We start from the raw sequence: 19,795 nt of genomic DNA on the forward strand, positions 1-19,795 counted from the left end.
ATTGTTTTTCAAGGTTAGAGGTCAAAGGTCAAGGTCGCAGTCTTACTTAGTTGGAAAACCTTGTAGGCAGTATAGAAACCGAACCGTAAGGTCCAGGGTCCCGTTTTACAAAACAACTTACGGCAAAGTCGCAAGTCTTAAATTGTATTACACAGTTATAACTTAAAGTGAATTACGTAAAACTTTTCCGAGGCTTAATTTTCAACATTTAAAAAAAAATAGTTTGCATTTGGAGTGAATGACTTTACAATAAACTGGAAAATTCCAGTATATAAAGTTTGTCGTAAGTCGTAAGTTCTTTTGTAAAACACGCCCCAGGATATTACAACTTGGTATATTTGATCACCATGATGAGAAGAAGATGCGTATTGTTTTTCAAGGTTAAAGGTCAAACGAATGTAGTACAGTGTTTCTGTTAACGCAAATTTCTGTGTAATTTACACATAAAAAATATTTTTTACCCCCAAAAACATAACCTAAAGGGTCACTATGATGCGGGGGGGGGGGGGGGGGGGGGGGGGGGGGGGGGGGGGAGTTCACATTTTGCAATTGGGCTCAATGTTCATTCCTGGAAGTACATAAGATGAAAGGCAGAGAACCAGTGTTTAGTTGTGTTTCAACATGGCGACGTTGATCAATTTTAGATTTACACTGCAACAAATAAAACGTTAACCGACAAATCGAGAAAACAATCCTGTAGATGATCAATATGCATATGGTCATGATCACAGGAGTCAGCAGTTTCATCAGTGAAGGTCTACAATGTAAACAACCACTACTGAGCTTCGCGAGTGCTCACGAAAAACTGCCCACTCCTGTGACTCGATGTAAATCATAAATGCGCAAAAAAAAGTCTGTATTATATAAAGGCTATACCTTCTAACATTGATCAGATATACATGATGATTTATAAGTGTGACAAAGAGACATATCGTATGATGACATGTAACATATAGAAACTTCAAAGTAAATTAATAAAATTACGAAGTTATTCATTTCACATGCATTGAACCAATATTTATTCATTTTATGAACAAAACACTACTGTAGTATACCCTAAACAGTGTAGATCAAAATCAAATGTTTTGAATTAATATTTCTTTTTAAAAAAGTGTGACTCTCAAAAAAAACTTTTGACTCCCAGAATTCAGCCATAGAACCATGACCCTTGCAACTCAAAAAGTTAAAAAAAATACTGAGAGTATCGCAGTAGGAAGACCTTGTAGGCAGGATACAAACCGAACCGTAAGCTCCAAGATATTGCTAGTTGGTACATTTGATCACCATAATGAGAGGAAGATGCCTATCATTTGTCAAGGTCACAGGATCACTTAGTAGGAAAACTTTGTAGGCAGTATACAAACCAAACTGTTGGGGTTAGGACTGTCAAACTTTGTACACATACACTTGATGCCAAGTGAAGGATGCTTTTTGTTTCTTAACGCCATAGGTCAAGGTCATAGTAGCAGGATGTAGACCGATTCGTTGGGGCAAGGACCATCAAACTTGGTACATAGAGATCTTATGCCAAGTGAAAATATTACATAGAGAGTACATGATTTGGCTGTTTTCTACGATGCAAAGAAAGCATGTCACACCCTGATGATTGCTGATGCTACTTGAAGCCAAGTTCTACAAATCATGGTGTTAGAAAAAACACCCAATATTAGCTGTTCACGGGCATATTATGTACTGTTGGTGGTACTCTTGTTTTAGGTGTTATGATTCTGAACAAAGGTTATTTGTTCACAGTCAAGGTCACATGTAGAAACTGTTAGATTTTTATGTTTCAGGCCAAAAACTTTAATGGTTATAAAAGACATCAGACAGTATGCTTTGCACTTAATTTCCTAAAGACATTTGGATAAAGGTCATGTAGGTAAGGTCAAGGCCACAAGTGAAAATAGGTCTCTTGGACATAACTTTGTAATGGATGAATAGTAGAAATTCATTCATGGTGCAAAAGTTTCTTTTTGATGAGGCGATGTGGCCTGACCTTGGATTAAGGTGGCTCATTATACTTAGATTTTATTTGATTGCTCATTTAAGCACCTTGTATGAAGCATTATTTCACCATCAAAAGAGTGAAACAAGCTATCAATTTATTTTAATTTTTTTCCCAGAAAGATAAAGAAGTGTTTTGTTTGCAAATAAGAGATTTTCAAATCGAAACTTTGTTTTGATTCGATGCATGATATGAATGTCTAATAAACTCCTGTAAATGTTCTAAGGTTGTCCGTCGTCGTCTGCCGTCCGTCATGCGTTAACAATTGAACATTTTTAACTTCTTCTTGATAACTACCAGTCCAATTTTTTTCATATTTGGTATGAAGTATCTTTGGGACAAGGGGGACATCAATTTTAAATTTCAGGTCTCCAGCACCCCTGGGGCCTTAGGGGCGGGGTAAAAACTGCCCAAAATTGACAAATTTTCAAAAATCTTCTTCTCAAGAACCACACGTGTAAGAAAAACTAAATGCATGGTGATGGAGAGCAGGAAGGCCTCTACCAAAATTGTAAATTTCATGATCCCCGGGGTAGGGGTTCTGACCCCAGGGTGGGGCCAAACTTGGTATATAGTGTTTATGTGTAAAGTGCTGTTGATACTATATTGAAACTAAATAGATATTTAGAAAAAGCAGGTAGTCCTTTACCAAAATTATAAAGGACTAAGACCATGTTTATCAAAATTCGGCCTAACGTCCAAAGTGAATAATTTTTTGTTAGAAATATTCTCTAACATGTTCTTTTCCTTTAATGTACTGGTTTTTATATGTAGAGTTCGTGAAAGAACAGTATTTTTAGGTTTACATTACTAGTATAAATCCTATAATTTGCTCTACTTTGTAAGATTGCGTCATACAACGTCGCTATATATTATTAGAAGTGGTAACGTATTGTAAAACATAATTATGCAATGAGCTGTTTAATATATAATAAGATCTTGAAAAAGAAATTTTCTTTCAAAATACGCAATAAGGTTATTTTACTTATAGCCCGAATGGCACACCATATTTTTCAATCCTGCCTTCATTCGGCCATTTTCACACGTCGCGCCGTTAGCCTGTTTGTGCTGTTCGTGGAAGTTGCAGAGGATGTACTCATCGCATTTCAACGTAAGTTTTAGAAATATGAATATACTTCACCTCTACTCGTTAAACTGTATAACCAAATAGGTGTACCAATTGCTCTTAAAAATAATAAACAAGTCGCATGGAACGAATAGTATGGTGCGCCTGTGGTGTGTTGACAAACACATAATATTCACGCATTGGGCTGTTGGAAATCCCACAACAAATCTGTTAACTGTTGTCAACATATATTTATTGTTTATCTATTATAATTATATATTGTTAAGATTTAAAATTGTATGTATATCAGCTGATCAGAAAAATCAGCTGTTTCACGATCATGCCATTTTCAATTCCAAGTGCATGACCTTCTCGGGTCTATTTGAATTTCCTTACATGATGTTTGACTCACTTTACACTTTGAACTTTCCATGTATCATTGAATGGTCTAAAAAGTATTTGTATAGGTTAAAGAGACATATAATTGTATATAGATGTATATTTCCATAATGGTATATGTCTCTGGGGTAACATGTAGGCCTGTGGGGGGTTATAGGTTGAATAATTTTCGAATGAGTATTCTACTATGTTTAAACTTAACTTAGTGATTATTTAGTAATCAAATAAAAGTTATATGATGAATCGATACATTTCTTCAATTTACTGTAAACAAAAACTGTTTCTGTGGTTTGGAATCTGTCTGGTATTAGTGCATAATAAATAACTTCATATTAGTCAATAAATATATTCTTGTTGTAGTGATGACATTTGCAAAATCTGTGAGAATAGAAAAAATTGTGTTAGGGTCAACAGAAAGTTTTAATTAGGGTAGTCGGGAAAGTGGAAACCAATTAACATATATATATTTTTTGGCCTTACGCAGAAACATGGATTAGAAAAGTCGGAATGATTTTTACATTCAATAATTTTTAAATACTTAAAAGCACCATTAAGCCAGGAAAATCATAAGAACAGTTTGGTTTTATAATTTAAATATGCCTTATTTCAAGATAAATTGTAAACATGTCAAACTTAATTTCAACAATTACACTTACAACTTACATGCCTGCATTGGGATTAGATATAGAATCACTCAGAGAATGTTGAATTTCATGGGTACTACCATGATTTAAGCATATATTTTTTTGTTAGCTTATCTCCTTTATATTATTGAATATTAAATTTTTCCATACATCTACCACAAGAAAGAGCATGAAAGATAAAAATATTTTGTGAATTTGCTGATAATTGTGAAGTAAGATACATGTAATATATCAACATTAGCTACAACAAAAATTATTAGATGGGGAATCAAATTCAAATGAAATGTTTGTGTATATAATTATTTATGCAGAAATGTACATGTAACTAAACTGTCCTCTATTGTTTAGTTGGAGACATGTCAATCTCCCACCGAATACATAAATGTAATTTTTCTGAATTCTGTATCAATGAAAATACATGAGGGCATGAAAGTACAACTTTTATATGAATATTATAATACAGGGGTTCGTGTTTGCCCAACTATCTATTTTGTATTGCTTGTAGGAGTTATGAGATTGATCACTGTTTGTTATCTTCACCTTTCATTTATGATATAGTTTTGATAATGATATAATACTGGAGTAATTTGAATTTCAGGATGATATAATATGTACAGCAAAAATTGATGGCAAGGGTGACATGAATCAGATTGACAAGAATCCATATTCCTACTCATCAATGATAGTGGCATCAGTGACACATGCGGATAAGTGTTGGACATCACTGAAGGAATAGCTTCCTTGTTGTGCCTGCCAATAGCAAGGTACCAGATTATACAGCAGTTATGTGGAAACAGATTCCCACAATAGGGGGACCAGATTGACACCTACATTGTACAGTATCAGGCAGTTATATCAGAACTGGAAAAACTGGATCCAAACAAGACTATATTGCTTGGAAGAAACATGTCGACTCTAAAGTTTAACCCTTATTAACCCATGGCACTTCTATGTCATTTGAAATATACCTGTGGAGGTTTTTAAAGTGGGTTTTTTTTTTGGGGGGGTTGGGTTATTATTTGGAAGAATTCATATTTGATGATTCAAATGAAAATCTGCAGGTTGAATTATGAATGTCATAATGTACTTTTTGAATGATGAAAAGTGTAGAGTCAAAAGTTATCAAATTGTCAAAAACACTGGTCAGGTCTGAATTCATCATCTTGGACACCTTGCAGTTGGAATTATGATCTCTATGAAGAAATGCTGAAAATCTTGCAAAAGAGGAAATGACAAGTTGGGTCCAAGGCACTTGCATATATGCATGAGAAGGTGTTCTATCCAGGCTTGAGGTCAATTACATAGCAATGTAACGCCTTACATTACCTAGAAAATTTCACATTACCATTACTCCTATTTTGAAATATAATGTATTACATTACTTGAGAGTGAATTTACATTACACATTTACATAACATACTGTCAGATATTAAAGAAATGGCAGAAAAATTATTTCTGTATTATGATTTTTAATTATACATTAACATAAGAACACAAAATATTCAGCAATGTTAGGAAACATATCTATTAAGTTATTCATTGCATTTGATTGTCATCAATGTTTCAAATGCTTCAGTCAATCACTAATAAAATGAATTATTCTAAATCTTCGAAATATCATCAAATATTTGAAGTAGTGTAAATGTAATGAAAAATAATGTACAGTACAGTATGCATTACATTACCATTACTTGTAATGCAAAAATGGTCCATTACACCCCCATTACATTGAAACTGGTTGTCATTTAATTACCATTACCCCAGGCCTGGTTCTGTCGAGAGGTATTGAAATTCTCTGTAGAGACTTTGTCTCAGGAAGTGGCCGAGATTGATTGTGACAATTTTGTTGGATGTGAATTTACTGACACACATGTCTACACTTGCTACACAATATAGCATGTGGTGGTTTCAACAAGAAAGTTCTTACTCTGCAGGAAATGACAGAATAGCTAATGGATTCACATTTTTTCTGACTTTTCTTCTGTACATTAGATGCATTGGAAAAACTTTCCTTTCCATTATCTTTTGCTGGTTCATTCTTTGAAATAAAATCAAGTCCGAAAATAAAGTATTTTGGTTTGGTTTTTTTCAATGAATTTTAAAAATGTAATCTGTAATCCTTGCATATTTCCTTGGTGTTCTGTGATTGTTATTTTTATTTGTATTCAGGTATAATTTCATCTTCAGTGTCTTGAAAGAAATTAATTTTTCAATAACGCCAAGAAAAATGTAGTTAACAGTATGATTTAAAAAAAAAAAATTTTGACACGGGTAGGAATTGAACCCGGATCTCCCGATTGAAGGACGGGCTCACTACCACTAAGCCACGACATCTATGACGTCACACCCTTAAAAATCTTTTATATTTTTACTTGCCCTAGTTAACGTTATACTTTCGATATATCGGCAATAGTTTTAGTTATATCAATGCATGTTCTATAAATTCTTTTCATTTTGATCTTATTAATTCTGTTGGTGTCGTCTAAATAAAAACGTTCTATAGCATTGAAGGTCCGATTTGTCGGACAGCAGATTCGTTTGTTTACGCATCAAAATTCTATAGCTTTTGATAAAAACACCACATAGGGGTGTATTCTGCATGGAAATGATGTAGACTCCACATAAGTATGTTGTTTTAATTTTTCAAAGCAACATAATTAATAAAATACCCACAACTCTCACAAAAATAAATAATTCCGGATTGCTCTCGATTTAATTCAAAGTTGATATTCATCAACAGCACACCTTTCGATCCGAAAAATCGTTCGTGCAAAATTTATTTGTATTGATAGATTTTGATAGACTACAGTCAGTTTCTGGATCGAAGGTCGTGTTTTATATGAATTATATGACTAAATTTGAAAAAAGTGGAGATTTCTGCAGAAAACCAGACCGATACCGGTTTTGTCTTGTATAGAATTCCACAAGCTGACGTTTTGGCGGGGAAATCTTGGCACGTCGCGATGGTATAAAGATTATATTATCAAATGATAACAATTTTATTTCAATTAATTCTGCTTTATTTTTTAACACACCACAGGGCCGATATAGCTAAACATGGTCTTAGTCCTTTGATGATCCCAGGGGTAGGGAATTTGGTATTAGGGTGGGGCCAAAATGATCAGATATTAAATGTGTGAACAATAGACATTTTTAACTTCTTGATAACTCATTCCAATTCTTTTCATATTTGGTATGAAGCATCTCTGGAACAAGGGGGATATAACTTGTAAATTTCACGATTCCTGCGCCCCTGGGGCCTTAGGGACGGGGTAAAAACTGCCCAAAATTGACCAATTTTCATAAATCTTCTTCTCAAGAACCGCACACATGTAAGAAAAACTAAATGCATGGTGATGGAGACCAGGAAGGCCTCTACCAAAATTGTAAATTTCATGATCCCTGGGGTAGGGGTTCTGACTTTTGAAGGCAGTGAAATTTTAAGAACACATCTTGTTTTACAATGTTTTGAACATTAGAATTTAGCTTAGATATTCAGAACAGGGAATTTTTTCTAGATTTCATAGCCCATTGAAGTAGTGATACTTTTTCACTAGTATTCAGGTGACCGATAAGGCCTGTGGGCCTTTTGTTTAATTCAAAAATTAATTAATCAAATCAAAGTGTTAGTGATCGCTACAGTGAGGAGTTTGCTGTGATGGTCAGAGTCCATCAGGGGTCAGTTCTCAGCCCTCTGCTTTTCATCATCATACTCGAGGCTCTTTCACGTGAATTTCGGTGTTCCCTCGGAGGACCTGGTTATCATTACTGACTCATTGGATAAATGTGTCAAGAGGCTCATGACTTGGAAAGAAGCTATCGAAAAGAAAGGACTGAGAGTGAATGCAGGCATAACCAAGATTATGATCTGTGATACGGGTCTTGACCTACTTCAGGACTCGGGCAGCTTCCCATGTGCTGTCTGTCGTACAGGTGTAGGGAGCAGTAGTATTTTCGGCAATGGCTGCAAGCACTGGGTGCACAAGAAATGCAGTTGGCTCATGCGCCTGTTTGTGGACCCTGACTTTAGGTGCTCAAGATGCAGGGGAACGGTTCGCCCTCTTGAAGGCAGGCCGTAGAAAGATGTCGGTTCCTTCTACTACCTCGGAGACATGCTTTCCACAGCTGGTGGCTTTGACCTTACAACCACTACGCGTGTGAAGACCGCTTTGAAGAAGTTCAGGGAGCTGCTACAGGTTCTGACATCATGCCATCTGTCGTACAAGACCCGTAGTCAAGTGTATAACACCTGCGTACGGAGCGCTGTGCTCCATGCCAGTGAGACCTGGGCACTGACCAAGCCAAATTTCCATCGCCTACAGCGCATTGACAGGGTGATGATCAGAGAGATCTGCAACATCAAGCCAGAAGATATGGCCATTGTAGGGTCAATTGAATTGCTGGGGCGGCTTGGTCTCGATGAGCTCAAACTCGTCTTAAGGGAAAGGAGACTCCGCTGGTATGGCCACATTGTCAGATTCAGCAGTGCAGTCAAGTGCGGCTCTCAATGTACAAGTTCTTGGTAGGCGTAGAGTTGGTCGACCAATGTTATCATGGAGAGAGCTGATGGAGAAAAGATCGTAGAGGATGGAAGCTCTCTACTGCCGACCCTCATGACCGGCAAAAAATGGAGATCTGAGGTGAGATCTGCCATGCGTGCAACTAGCCAGATACCTGGAATGGGGGCTCACTAGTGGACTTTTGCGAGAACAACTGACTTTCACAGTCAACGGCTGACTTGGATATTTAAACCTCAGTTTATGGAAGCATGGTATCGTTAAATATATGTATATGCAATGTCGAATTGTTGGACAGTATATAGGGAACTTCTGCCTCGCTCTTGAACTAGCTTTGTTGGTGATTTCTCTTGATCACACAAGTTAAGCAAAGACGAGTGTGTTCAAACCGCTGCACGTTACAGAATGGTGACAGTGCAGTGACTGGTGTTTGGCTGTCCAGAGGCTTGCTTCAGGTAGAGTATGTTTGGAACTCTGGGACTTTGTGTCCATATACGCACTTGGTTTTGTCCTGGGACGATGGCGGTTGTCGTCGTGAACGGCAGATGCTTTTGCTGAAGAGGTGCCAAAAATCAGAGAAGACCCATGCTAAGCTTTGGGATGAAGCTTCCCTGAGGGGGGGGGGGGGGGGTGTAGCAGACAGTATGTAGGGAATTTCTAAATTATTACCTAGGTTGGCCCCTCCCTAGAGTCAGACCGTCTACCCCGGATATCATGGTATTTACAATTTCGGTAGAGGCCCTCCAGCTGTACATGACCATATCTATATATTCAGTTTTTCTTACAGATGTAAGTTAGATTTTTTAACATTGGTCAATTTTTGCTCCATCCTTAAGGCCCCGGGTGTGCAGAAGTCCTGAAAGTTATACTATATACCCCCTTGTTTAAAAGATGCTTCATACCAAATTTGAAAATAAAATAAATGGAAGTTATCAGGAAGAAGAATGGTCAAGTGTTTGCGCACAACGACGGATGCTGACCAATTGCATTACATATTTTAGAAAGAGTACGAGTATCGAAATGAACCGGAACAGCTCTATAATGCTTGGACAACTTGACCATTTCTCTACATTGCATCGGTTCATACAGATATGTCACGAAAAGGTTTCCGTATTATATGCTCGTGTCAAAGTCAGCCGTTCACTGTAAAAGTCAGCCCATCTCGCAAAAGTCCAGTGTGGACAATACCTGCACATCTGCACGTAAATAATAAGGAACCAACAGTGACAACAAATCATAGCAAACTTTAGCCTCTAAAGTCTTTTATTTGTAAAGAAAATGCCTTGTAAATCATTCGTGAAAAACTCACAAAAAATTCATACGAATTAATTGAAACTTTATATCACTATTCAGATGGTGAAGCTATACTTCATGCGAGGTATTTTAATGAGCCAATAAATAAAATTTTGGTGTAATGAACACCTTAAGGTGAAATGGCAAAATTCAAGGTCACCATGAAAGATGATAGAAATATCAGTTCGAGTCCGTTAATTGGCATTCTTAATCATTATTATTTTTGGATTGATTGTAGTAAAGATTGCAGCAAATTTTGTAACATTATCATGAAATAGTATGGATTAGTCTTGTGGGTTTTTGTGATATACCACAGATAGGAAAATTGCTGGTCCTGGATGATAATTAGGCTTATGGGCCTCCTGATGCTCTTTTCTGTATTTAGGAACAAGAAAACTTGTCTATGCTGAATAAAACCTGTCTATACTGAATAAAACTTGTCTATTCTGAAGAAAACTTGTCTATGCTAGATAAATCCTGTCTCTTCTGAATAAAACTTGACTATGCTGAATAACATTTGTCTATTCTGAATAAAACTTGTCTATTCTGAATAAAACTTGTCTATGCTGAATAAAACTTGTCTATACTGAATAAAACTTGTCTATACTGAAGAAAACATGTTTATTCTGAAGAAAACTTGCATGTCTATGCTGAATAAAATTTGTCTATCCTGAATAAAACTTGTCTATTATGAATAAAACCTGTCTATACTGAATAAAACTTGTCTATTCTGAAGAAAACTTGTCTATATACTGAAGAAAATTTGTCTATACTAAATAAAACTTGTCTATACTGATTAAAACTTGTCTATACTGATTAAAACTTGTCTATACTGAATAAAACTTGTCTATTCTGAATAACTTAACTTTAATGATTTAATGTCCAATGGACCAAGAGGTGGAACTCGTCCAACCTTTTTCAGGCAATAGTATTTTTATTCATCATCTATGATTAAATATGATTGTTGATTACTTGTAATTTCAACTACCTGATACTGTATGCCTACATGCCAATATATAGCTGCAATAATGTAGCCCTATCTGACTTTATTTTTATTCCGACGTTTTCGGGATACCAACCGAAAAAAAATCTGAGAGGGCTACATTATTGCAGCTAGCCGATATATGCCTATATGTACTTGTACATACATTAAGTTTCAAAGATTCATTTTAAAAATTTAGATAGCAAGATTCTGACTGCATTTACTTGATAATGAGGTATCAAATTTACTTTTTCAGGGAGCTATTTGTGAATGGAAGTTTTTCTATAGAATGGATATGTGATCTCAACAAATGGGAAAATAGCTGAAATAAACATGGAACCTGGCTCTAGGCTAAGAAGTCACTTCTTTAGCATGTTTCAGTACATTTGAGGGTTGACTCAGTAAATTGTAGCCGTTCCAGGACTAGAAACTTATTATATTATCCATCTACAGTTTTTTGTGGTGCCCAAAAATTCAACTCATAAAATGAAAAACCTAACTTCCAATTTACAATTCATTGGAGTCAATCAATACATTTTAGTACAGTTCAATAATCTGATGAGAAAGCTATTGCGCCTTTTCCCATAATCTCACCGACTTGTGTATCAAAATGGAATGTACCTGTTTTACCTGGCAGATTTGAATCGAAGGCCAAGCTTTTATCATGCTTTATTTATCAAAGGTTGTTTTTTTAAATATAGCAGAATACCAAGGTTGTTGTTTACATGAATATATTATCATATTTCATGATGTAATTTTTATGCCCCCAAGATCAAAGATCGGGAGCATATTGTTTTTGTCCTGTCTGTCATTCGTAATTCTGTCTGAAACTTTATCCTTGTTGATAACTTTTGAACAGTAAGTGCTAGAGCTGTGATATTTCACATCAGTATTCCTTGTGACAAGACCTTTCCGTGGGTACCAACATTTTTGATCCTGTGACCTTGACCTTGGAGTTTGATCTATTTTTTTTAAAACTTTAACCTTGCAAATAAGTTTTGAACAGTAAGTGCTAGAGCTTTAATATTTCACATGAGTATTCCTGGTGACAAAACCTTTCTGTGGGTACCAAAATATTTGACCCTGTGACCTTGACCTTGGAGTTTGACCTACTTTTTGAAAACTTTAACCTTGCCAATAACTTTTGAACAGTGAGTGCTAGAGCTTTGATATTTCACATGAGTTTTCCTTGTGACAAGACCTTTCTTTGGGTACTAAACCTATTGACCTTGGCATTTGACCTACTTTTAAAAAAAATTTACATTGGTCATATTTTCTAAATGGTAAATATTAGAGGTTTCATCTTGCACATGAGCATTTCTTGAGACAAAATCTTTTTACTGGTACCAAGATATTTGTCCTTGTGACCTTGGCCATCCTTGGAATTGGCCATTATCGGGGGCATTTGTGTTTCACAAAGACATCTTGTTTTTTTAATTATATGAACAAGAAACAACTTGCAAAGTCTATATACTCGATATCATAATTATGTTGATTATAACTTCACAAAAACATATTTCAAAAAGAACTGTATGCTTACATTAATTTGTTAATTAGTTCCTCAAACTGTTGTTTTGTCAAACCTGTCATATGTGAAGATTATCATCACTGTACTCCTCAAGATCGTCTCGAAGCTAAGATGTTTGGGTTTTGATGAAGCTGTATATTTGTGTACATTGTTTAATAACTGTATAACTTGTGTGGTTCATATAGTGTAGCATTTTTATTTGTGCCTATGTCTAAACTTTTCTTTGGCATTTTACTAGTCATGTGCCTTTTACAGCACCTTTGCTTAGCATCACCCCCGATTAATATGTACAGGTGCCGCAATGCAGACAAGTGGTTTGTTTCAGACTTTACACACAATACCTACACTGTATGAATTGCTGAATTTGCTGTGCAACTTCATCATCATCGTCATATACTTATAGTACGAAGTCTCTAACCTTTAATGTAGTTTTAATTTGCATAGTGACTCATTGAAATTATTACTGCTAATGAAAATGAGCCAAACATGATAACATTTATGAAAGATGTGGTGTGTAGATTAGTCATAAATATTAGTCCTAGATTCCTGTTGTAGAAACCATGACGATACAGTAGACTATTGATGGAGTGTGTAGAGATGTATGTGTCAATATTTTTAACATGATCTGGTGGACAGCATGCCTTGCATAAATTTTTTGTAAAATGTGTCATGAAATGCAATATCTGACGTTACATTCCATTTTGTGTGCCGTATGCAGATACTCAGTAATTTTTTCATTACGAATTTTATTTGACAATATATGTTGTCCTGAAAATTTCTGCATTTAGCCTTCTTTGAAGTTTTGAATATTACCCGGTACTTAGAATTTGGGTAAAACCTGTGTTTGTTAGTTTTATGCTATGATTTATTGAGACAACCCTCGAGTATTATAAACTTAAAAACCTTTGTTACTTCTTGGAGTGATGATTACTGAGCTACGATAAAAAGAAAATTGATGTGTTAAAAGAGATTGGTATTATTATTATTTTATTCGTTTCTAAAGCGCAAAATTACATACAGTTTCTATGTGCTGATATGTACTGTACATGTATTACATTTGGTTGTGTATTCTATTTAGCGACTTTCGCGGAAAGCAGCTCCCGCTTAATCAAATACATCGCTAAATGTCTTGCGTACATATACTTATCTTTATATAGCACATTTAGAAAGCGCTAAATCAAATTTACACTAACTTGTAGTAAAATCAATTTCTGTTGAATATCGTACACGCTAACTATGATACATTTATAGTATCCTTATGAAAGTTTCAGTTGTGCTGCTGTTGTACGCGGTGCATGCATGTGCATCATTTGTTGTAATATGACTTCCTTTTTTATTTATATTTTGCATGAAAATTTACATGTATTGAAAAGAACTTTTTCAATGTGTTCGAGAAAATGTCGTCCATCTTTTATACTTATCCATATTGTATTTGTCATAGGTGTGTAGTGGTGTTTCCATTTTTTATACGTATCCATTGTATTTGTCATAGGTGTTTAGTGGTGTTTTTTACACTCTGTCCAAGTAATTTTAACTTTTGTTTGTAGTTGTAGACAGTAAGTGAACATGTGCATATCTCCAGGTTAATATCTTTCACATTTGCTTGCCTCAAAATGAACTTTAGAAAGCGTTCCAATTTGTCCAAAGCACATAGTTAAGTTCTGTTTTACTAAAAGATCTCTTAAACTAATGGATGGGTGTTACAAGTATTGAAACTTGGATAAAATCATAGGCGAGTGTGTTTGTATGTGTTTATGATTCTTTTACAAGAAAACCTTTGAAAAAGATTTCAAAGCCTATATACACTGATTGTATATTTTCCTTATTTTTATGTGGATATTTTCTCAACTCAACAGGCAGAATGTTTCACAAACACTTCCTTGTCTTTTTTTAACGGTTATTAATTTACATCTCTAAACCTCGTAGGCAAAGCAGCAATATCTTGTATTTTATCATCAATCAATCAAATTCTTGCTTGTTTAGCTTACTTAAGCCGTAGGAATCACAAGAGTGTTCAATTTGTCAAATATGTGATGGAAATCCAAATTATTCAAACAGGGGCAAGAGCAGGACCGTGATGGGGTTTTTAAGTTTCATGTAGAAAAAATGTAGAATTTTTTATTAGGAAATCACAAATACCGTTTCTCAAATTATTATGTAAGCATTATTATATAGTGTAGATTCCAGTTTTGTTCAAAACACTGGGTCATAAGTGGGATTTTAAGTTTTACTATTTCAGTTTTGATCTATGCATTAGCATGTTGACTCAGGTGAGGACTGTGACCCATAGGCCTCTTGTGATATATTGATATTTAGAAAATTGTCTGTTGATGGCTCCCTCTGCTGCTGATTATTGCTCAACCTATTTATATTTTAAACAAGGTCAAATTAATCATCCAATCAAAATGATGCAAATATTTTCCATGACGGTCAATGACCATTTGATTTTGAATTTTTTTTAAAAAAAATTTATATTTTTTTTGGCTTTCTATCTATACATATTTTATAATTATGTTAATTTGTCAAATGTGTAATAAATCAAAGTTGTATATCTAACCTGGTTTTCGTGCCTTTTCTGCATGTATAAATAGAATATGCCTGAGAATTCGGAATGATATTGGGGAACGCATTCACTAAGTTTCACAGTCTGAAGACGGGAACTATACACTAGATGTCCCTATCTAATGACACACTAAGCATCCTTGTAGAGCACCAAATTAACAATTTGAAGTTAGATAATTGTAACTATTTGAAGATATTAATTCATTTGATATGCGCATGTGCAGCTATTCAATTAAAGATCTCTTCAAATAATTAATGATATTTTCGATTCTGAATTATTGTGCACATTTATTGAATTATTGATAGCATTAATTATTCTGCTGAATTGATAACCACTATAATTGAATTGTTGCTCTCTTCAAATGAATTGATGATATCAACAATTCAGTTGAAGAGAGCAATAATTGCATGCATCAATTCGATTAATATGTGCAATAATTAAATTATTGCTCTCTTCAATTGAATTGTAGTGTGCATCAATTCAATTGACTTAATGATATCATTAATTCAGTTGATGCGCGTAATAATTATTTTTAGAGAGAGCAATCGGTGATCAATCTCGTAATTCCTATAAAAAATACAAAATTAAAAGTAGGGTAGGCATGGACCCTTGGAAACGCCAAAGGTGTGATCAGGTGCCTAGTAGGAGTAAGCATCCCCTGTTGACCAGTCACACAATTGAATTGTGCTCATCAAATGAATTGATGATGTCTTCAAAGAAGTACAATGTAAAGAAATCTTCAATTATTTGAGTTTATATTAATTTGGTGCTCCATAGTAATCCTACTAACATGACCTTTCCAATAGTTCTGTGTTGACCTTGTACCATGACCTTTCCAATGGTTCTGTGTTGACCTTGTAACATGACCTTTCCAATGGGTCTGTGTTGACCTTGTACCATGACCTTTCCAATGTTTCTGTGTTGACCTTGTAACATGACCTTTCCAGTGGTTCTGTGTTGACCTTGTAACATGACCTTTCCAATGGTTCTGTGTTGACCTTGTAACATGACCTTTCCAATGGTTCTGTGTTGACCTTGTAACATGACCTTTCCATGGTTCTGTGTTGACCTTGTAACATGACCTTTCCAATGGTTCTGTGTTGACCTTGTAACATGACCTTTCCAATAGCTCTGTGTTGACCTTGTGACTATTTGACCTCTTTTTCGGGAACTTTAGCATGAATTGTTTATAACTTCCAAACTATAACTGAGTGGGCTTTAATATTGTTACAAAAACTATCTGTCAGTACCATATGTTAGTTGACCTGTGAGCTAAATTTTTACCATCAACCCATATTTTTGAAAATTTTAACTTTGAGCTTTTGAACTTTGTGTTGGAGTATTAAGACTTTGATATTCATTTGGTGTAAACACTGCGAGAAGGGAGTATAGGCCTCTCCAACAGTGCTATATTTGATGACCTTGACATTGACCCTAACTCACACAATCAAAGCTAGGTTTAATAACCTGTGCTGTCTTTGGTGGCACTCTTGATACACGTACAAATCTTAAAAGTATACACAAACACTTTTTGTAATGGAACAAACACAATTACGGCAATTGGCTATGTACAATACAATATGAAAGATCTGCTTCATATTCAGTAATATACGAGGGCTATTTGATATGTAATGTGTATTGTACGACAGCGTGATAACGCTTTGAACAATTTCGTGGATGATGTTGCTCTCTCTTGAATAGCTATTTAATACCTTTCCAACGGTATAAACATGAGCCTTCAGCTCCACAAAGTTTTAAACTTATATAGTCATTTCAATAGAGCCAGTCGTTGACCACTGTTGTAAAAATGGTTTGAAAACGGGTTGAGAATATTGAAGAAATTAGAGCTTATATAAAAGTTTGCACAAAACTTGGTCATTCGGTAATGCAGATTTTTACTGAATTGGGGGAAGTTTATGGGTCTGATAAGGTATCTTACAAGACAGTTTGTAGGTGGAGAAAGAAATTTCTGACTGGTACAGAGTCTGTCAAAGATGCAGCAAAATCTGGCTGACCTGTGACTATAACAGGCAAGGCAAATAGTCAGGGAAATAATTGAAAGTGATGGCAGATACATGATTCATGATATTGCCAAAGCTGTTGGCATATTGCTATCACGGGTGCATTTAATTTTGAAGCATATTTTGAAAGTACAAAAGATTTCTGCCAGATGCATGATACCGCATGTATTGATAGATGACCAAAAACGGGTACAATTAAGTACAAACCGCTATAAGCAATTGCTCAAATGTTTCCCAAATTCAATCAAAGACAATTTGCAAACATTGTTACTGATGACGAAACATGGGTTCACTATTTCGAACCATTAAGAAAAATTGGAAACAAAACATGGCTAACTAAACATGGTAGAAGGCCTGTAATTGCCAAAAGAACTATAAGCACATTTTAAGAAGGTTCTTTATTGCATATTCTTCTCATGTGATGGTATAGCTGTACAAATTCCGGTGTCAAAGGGCAAAAGTGGTATACAGGCTGGTATTACCGAGATGTTATACTAAAAAAGTTCAAGAAATATTATCATAATCGACGCCCAGTGTGTCAGGATTTAGGCATGTTTGTCTGTACTTCATGATAATGCTCCATCACATACATTTGAGCTTGTGAAGCAATTTTTGAAGTCGGAGAAGGTTACCGTCTTGCCACACCCATCATACTCTCCAGATCTAGCCCCATGCAACTTTTTCCTTTTTCCAAAACTTAAAAAGTTCTTATCTGGTCATTGTTACAACTCCCAACAAGCCCTTGGCTCAGCCATCAGTCAGTGCCTCAGAGGTCTACCTAAATCAGCGTACCGTGACGCATTTCAGAGATGGATTCAAAGATTGAAATTATGTATTTCATACCGCGGAGAATATTTGAAGGGATGTAATGTTCATTTCACTATTTGAGTCAAATGTTTTCGAGATATCGTACAATATTGAACAGCCCTCGTATAAGGTTTGTATCGATCACCATTGCAAAAATTATATTATATTCTTAACAAAAATGGGTCATTTTACATTTCCATAATTGTAGTTTAGCTCTGTCTGGGTATCGGGCAACGATTTTTAGGTTTGCAGCAAAATATCTCTGGCAGCTCAAGGCCAAGACAGAGACCTTCAGAGAGTTTACCGAAGACAGGCCAAGAGATAGGAAGGCATGTGAATCTAGCCTATCCTACGTCTCCGGATGATATGTTCGTGAGATCCTTGCCACAGATCAGTTTTTAGATGAACTGCATATAACGCGGAGATGTATCTGAAGGTAAAGTAGGCCTCCCACCAAACACCTGAGAGTCACTAGTACGTTGACACCAATTTGTATGGAGCGCCAAATTAACATAAACTCAAATAATTGAAGATATCTTCAATTATTTGAAGATATCATCAATTCAATTATTGCTCTCTTTAATTGAATTAATGCGCGCATTAAATCAATTATTGCTCTCATCAAATGAATTAATGCGCGCTTCAATTCAATTATTGCTCTCATCAATTGAGTTAATGCGCGCATCAATTGAATTAATGAGAGCAATAATTTATTTAATGCACGCATTAATTCAATTATTGCTCTCTACAATTCAATTGATGCGCACATTAATTCAATTAATGAGAGCAATAATAGATTTGATGCGCGCATTAATTCAATTATTGCTCTCTTCAATTCATTTGATGAGAGCATCAATTTAGTAGAAATATTGCTCGCAATAATTAATTTAGAGCTCGGTATAAATAATTTGATGATCTCTTTAATTCAATTGAAGATATCTTTAAATCATTTACAATGCTTTTGTATAAGGAATTAATGCGTGCATCAATTCTTTTAAAGAGAGCAACAATTCAATTAAAGATATCATTAATTCAATTGTGGATATGTTGAATTGAAGATATCTTTAATTATATAGTTGCTCTCTCTAAAAGAATTATTGCTCTCTTCAAATGAATTAAAGATATCATTAATTCAATTGAAGAGATCAATAATTGAATTAATGCGTGCATTAAATCAATTATTGCTCTCATCAAATGAATTAATGCGCGCATCAATTCAATTATTGCTCTCATCAATTGATTTAATGCGCGCATTATATCAATTATTGCTCTCTTCAATTGAATTGTAGCGCGCATCAATTCAATTGTAGATATCATTAATTCATTTGAAGAGATCATTAATTCAATTAAAGCGCGCTTCAAATCAGCTGAAGAATTAATGCTCTCATCAATTCAATTAATGCGCGCAATAATTCAGAATTGAAGATATCATTAATTATTTGAAGAGATCTTTAATTCAATTGTTGCGCGCATCAAATGAATTGATGATATCTTCAAATAATTGAAGATATCTTCAATTATTTGAGTTTATGTTAATTTGGAGCTCCATAAATTTGTAACGTGTAGCGGTCACCCAGCCAAGTGCTGATATCATGCCCGCAGTTGTTTTACTTGCGTGATCAAAAAAGACGCTACCACATCACTAGGAAAGCTAGCTCGATCACTTAAGTGAGGCAGTAGAAGTATAATCTAATTAAAATTATACGTTAGATCCGCTCACATACTTAGTGTAGCGAGTATGTGAGCGGATCTAACATCTAATTTTAATTAGATTGTAGAAGTAAATCCCTCCTATAATCACCGCTACAATATATATATTCTACTCTACTGGTTGGGAGGAGGAGGATATGGGTGTTGTACCCCCTTAATAGATAATTTTTAACAGAAAAGGTAATTTTTTTGCCATTTTGGGGTCTTCATTTCCCCCCACCCCCCCCCCACCCCACCCCGAAAAGATACAAACTTGGGTT

At 35.1% G+C, this 19,795-nt stretch overlaps 1 protein-coding gene and 1 long non-coding RNA gene across 2 annotated transcripts in view; both read left to right on the forward strand.

Moving 5' to 3' along the window:
- Positions 1 to 14,990, forward strand: part of LOC125669624 (F-box/LRR-repeat protein 4-like) — a 28,884-nt gene extending 13,894 nt beyond the window's left edge. The window contains exon 6 of the mRNA XM_048904296.2: positions 11,163 to 14,990. Within this exon, the coding sequence (XP_048760253.2) occupies positions 11,163 to 11,176 (14 nt within the window). The 3' untranslated portion in view covers positions 11,177 to 14,990. The remainder of the gene's footprint in view (positions 1 to 11,162) is intronic.
- On the forward strand, positions 2,996 to 6,182 carry LOC130054284 (uncharacterized). The gene is made up of 2 exons (XR_008802588.1): positions 2,996 to 3,116; positions 4,713 to 6,182. It is a non-coding gene; the product is annotated as an uncharacterized LOC130054284 (long non-coding RNA).
- Positions 14,991 to 19,795: the final 4,805 nt, after the last annotated feature.

The sequence above is a fragment of the Ostrea edulis genome, chromosome 4 (genome assembly GCF_947568905.1).
Source record: "Ostrea edulis chromosome 4, xbOstEdul1.1, whole genome shotgun sequence".
Lineage (NCBI taxonomy): Eukaryota > Metazoa > Mollusca > Bivalvia > Ostreida > Ostreidae > Ostrea > Ostrea edulis.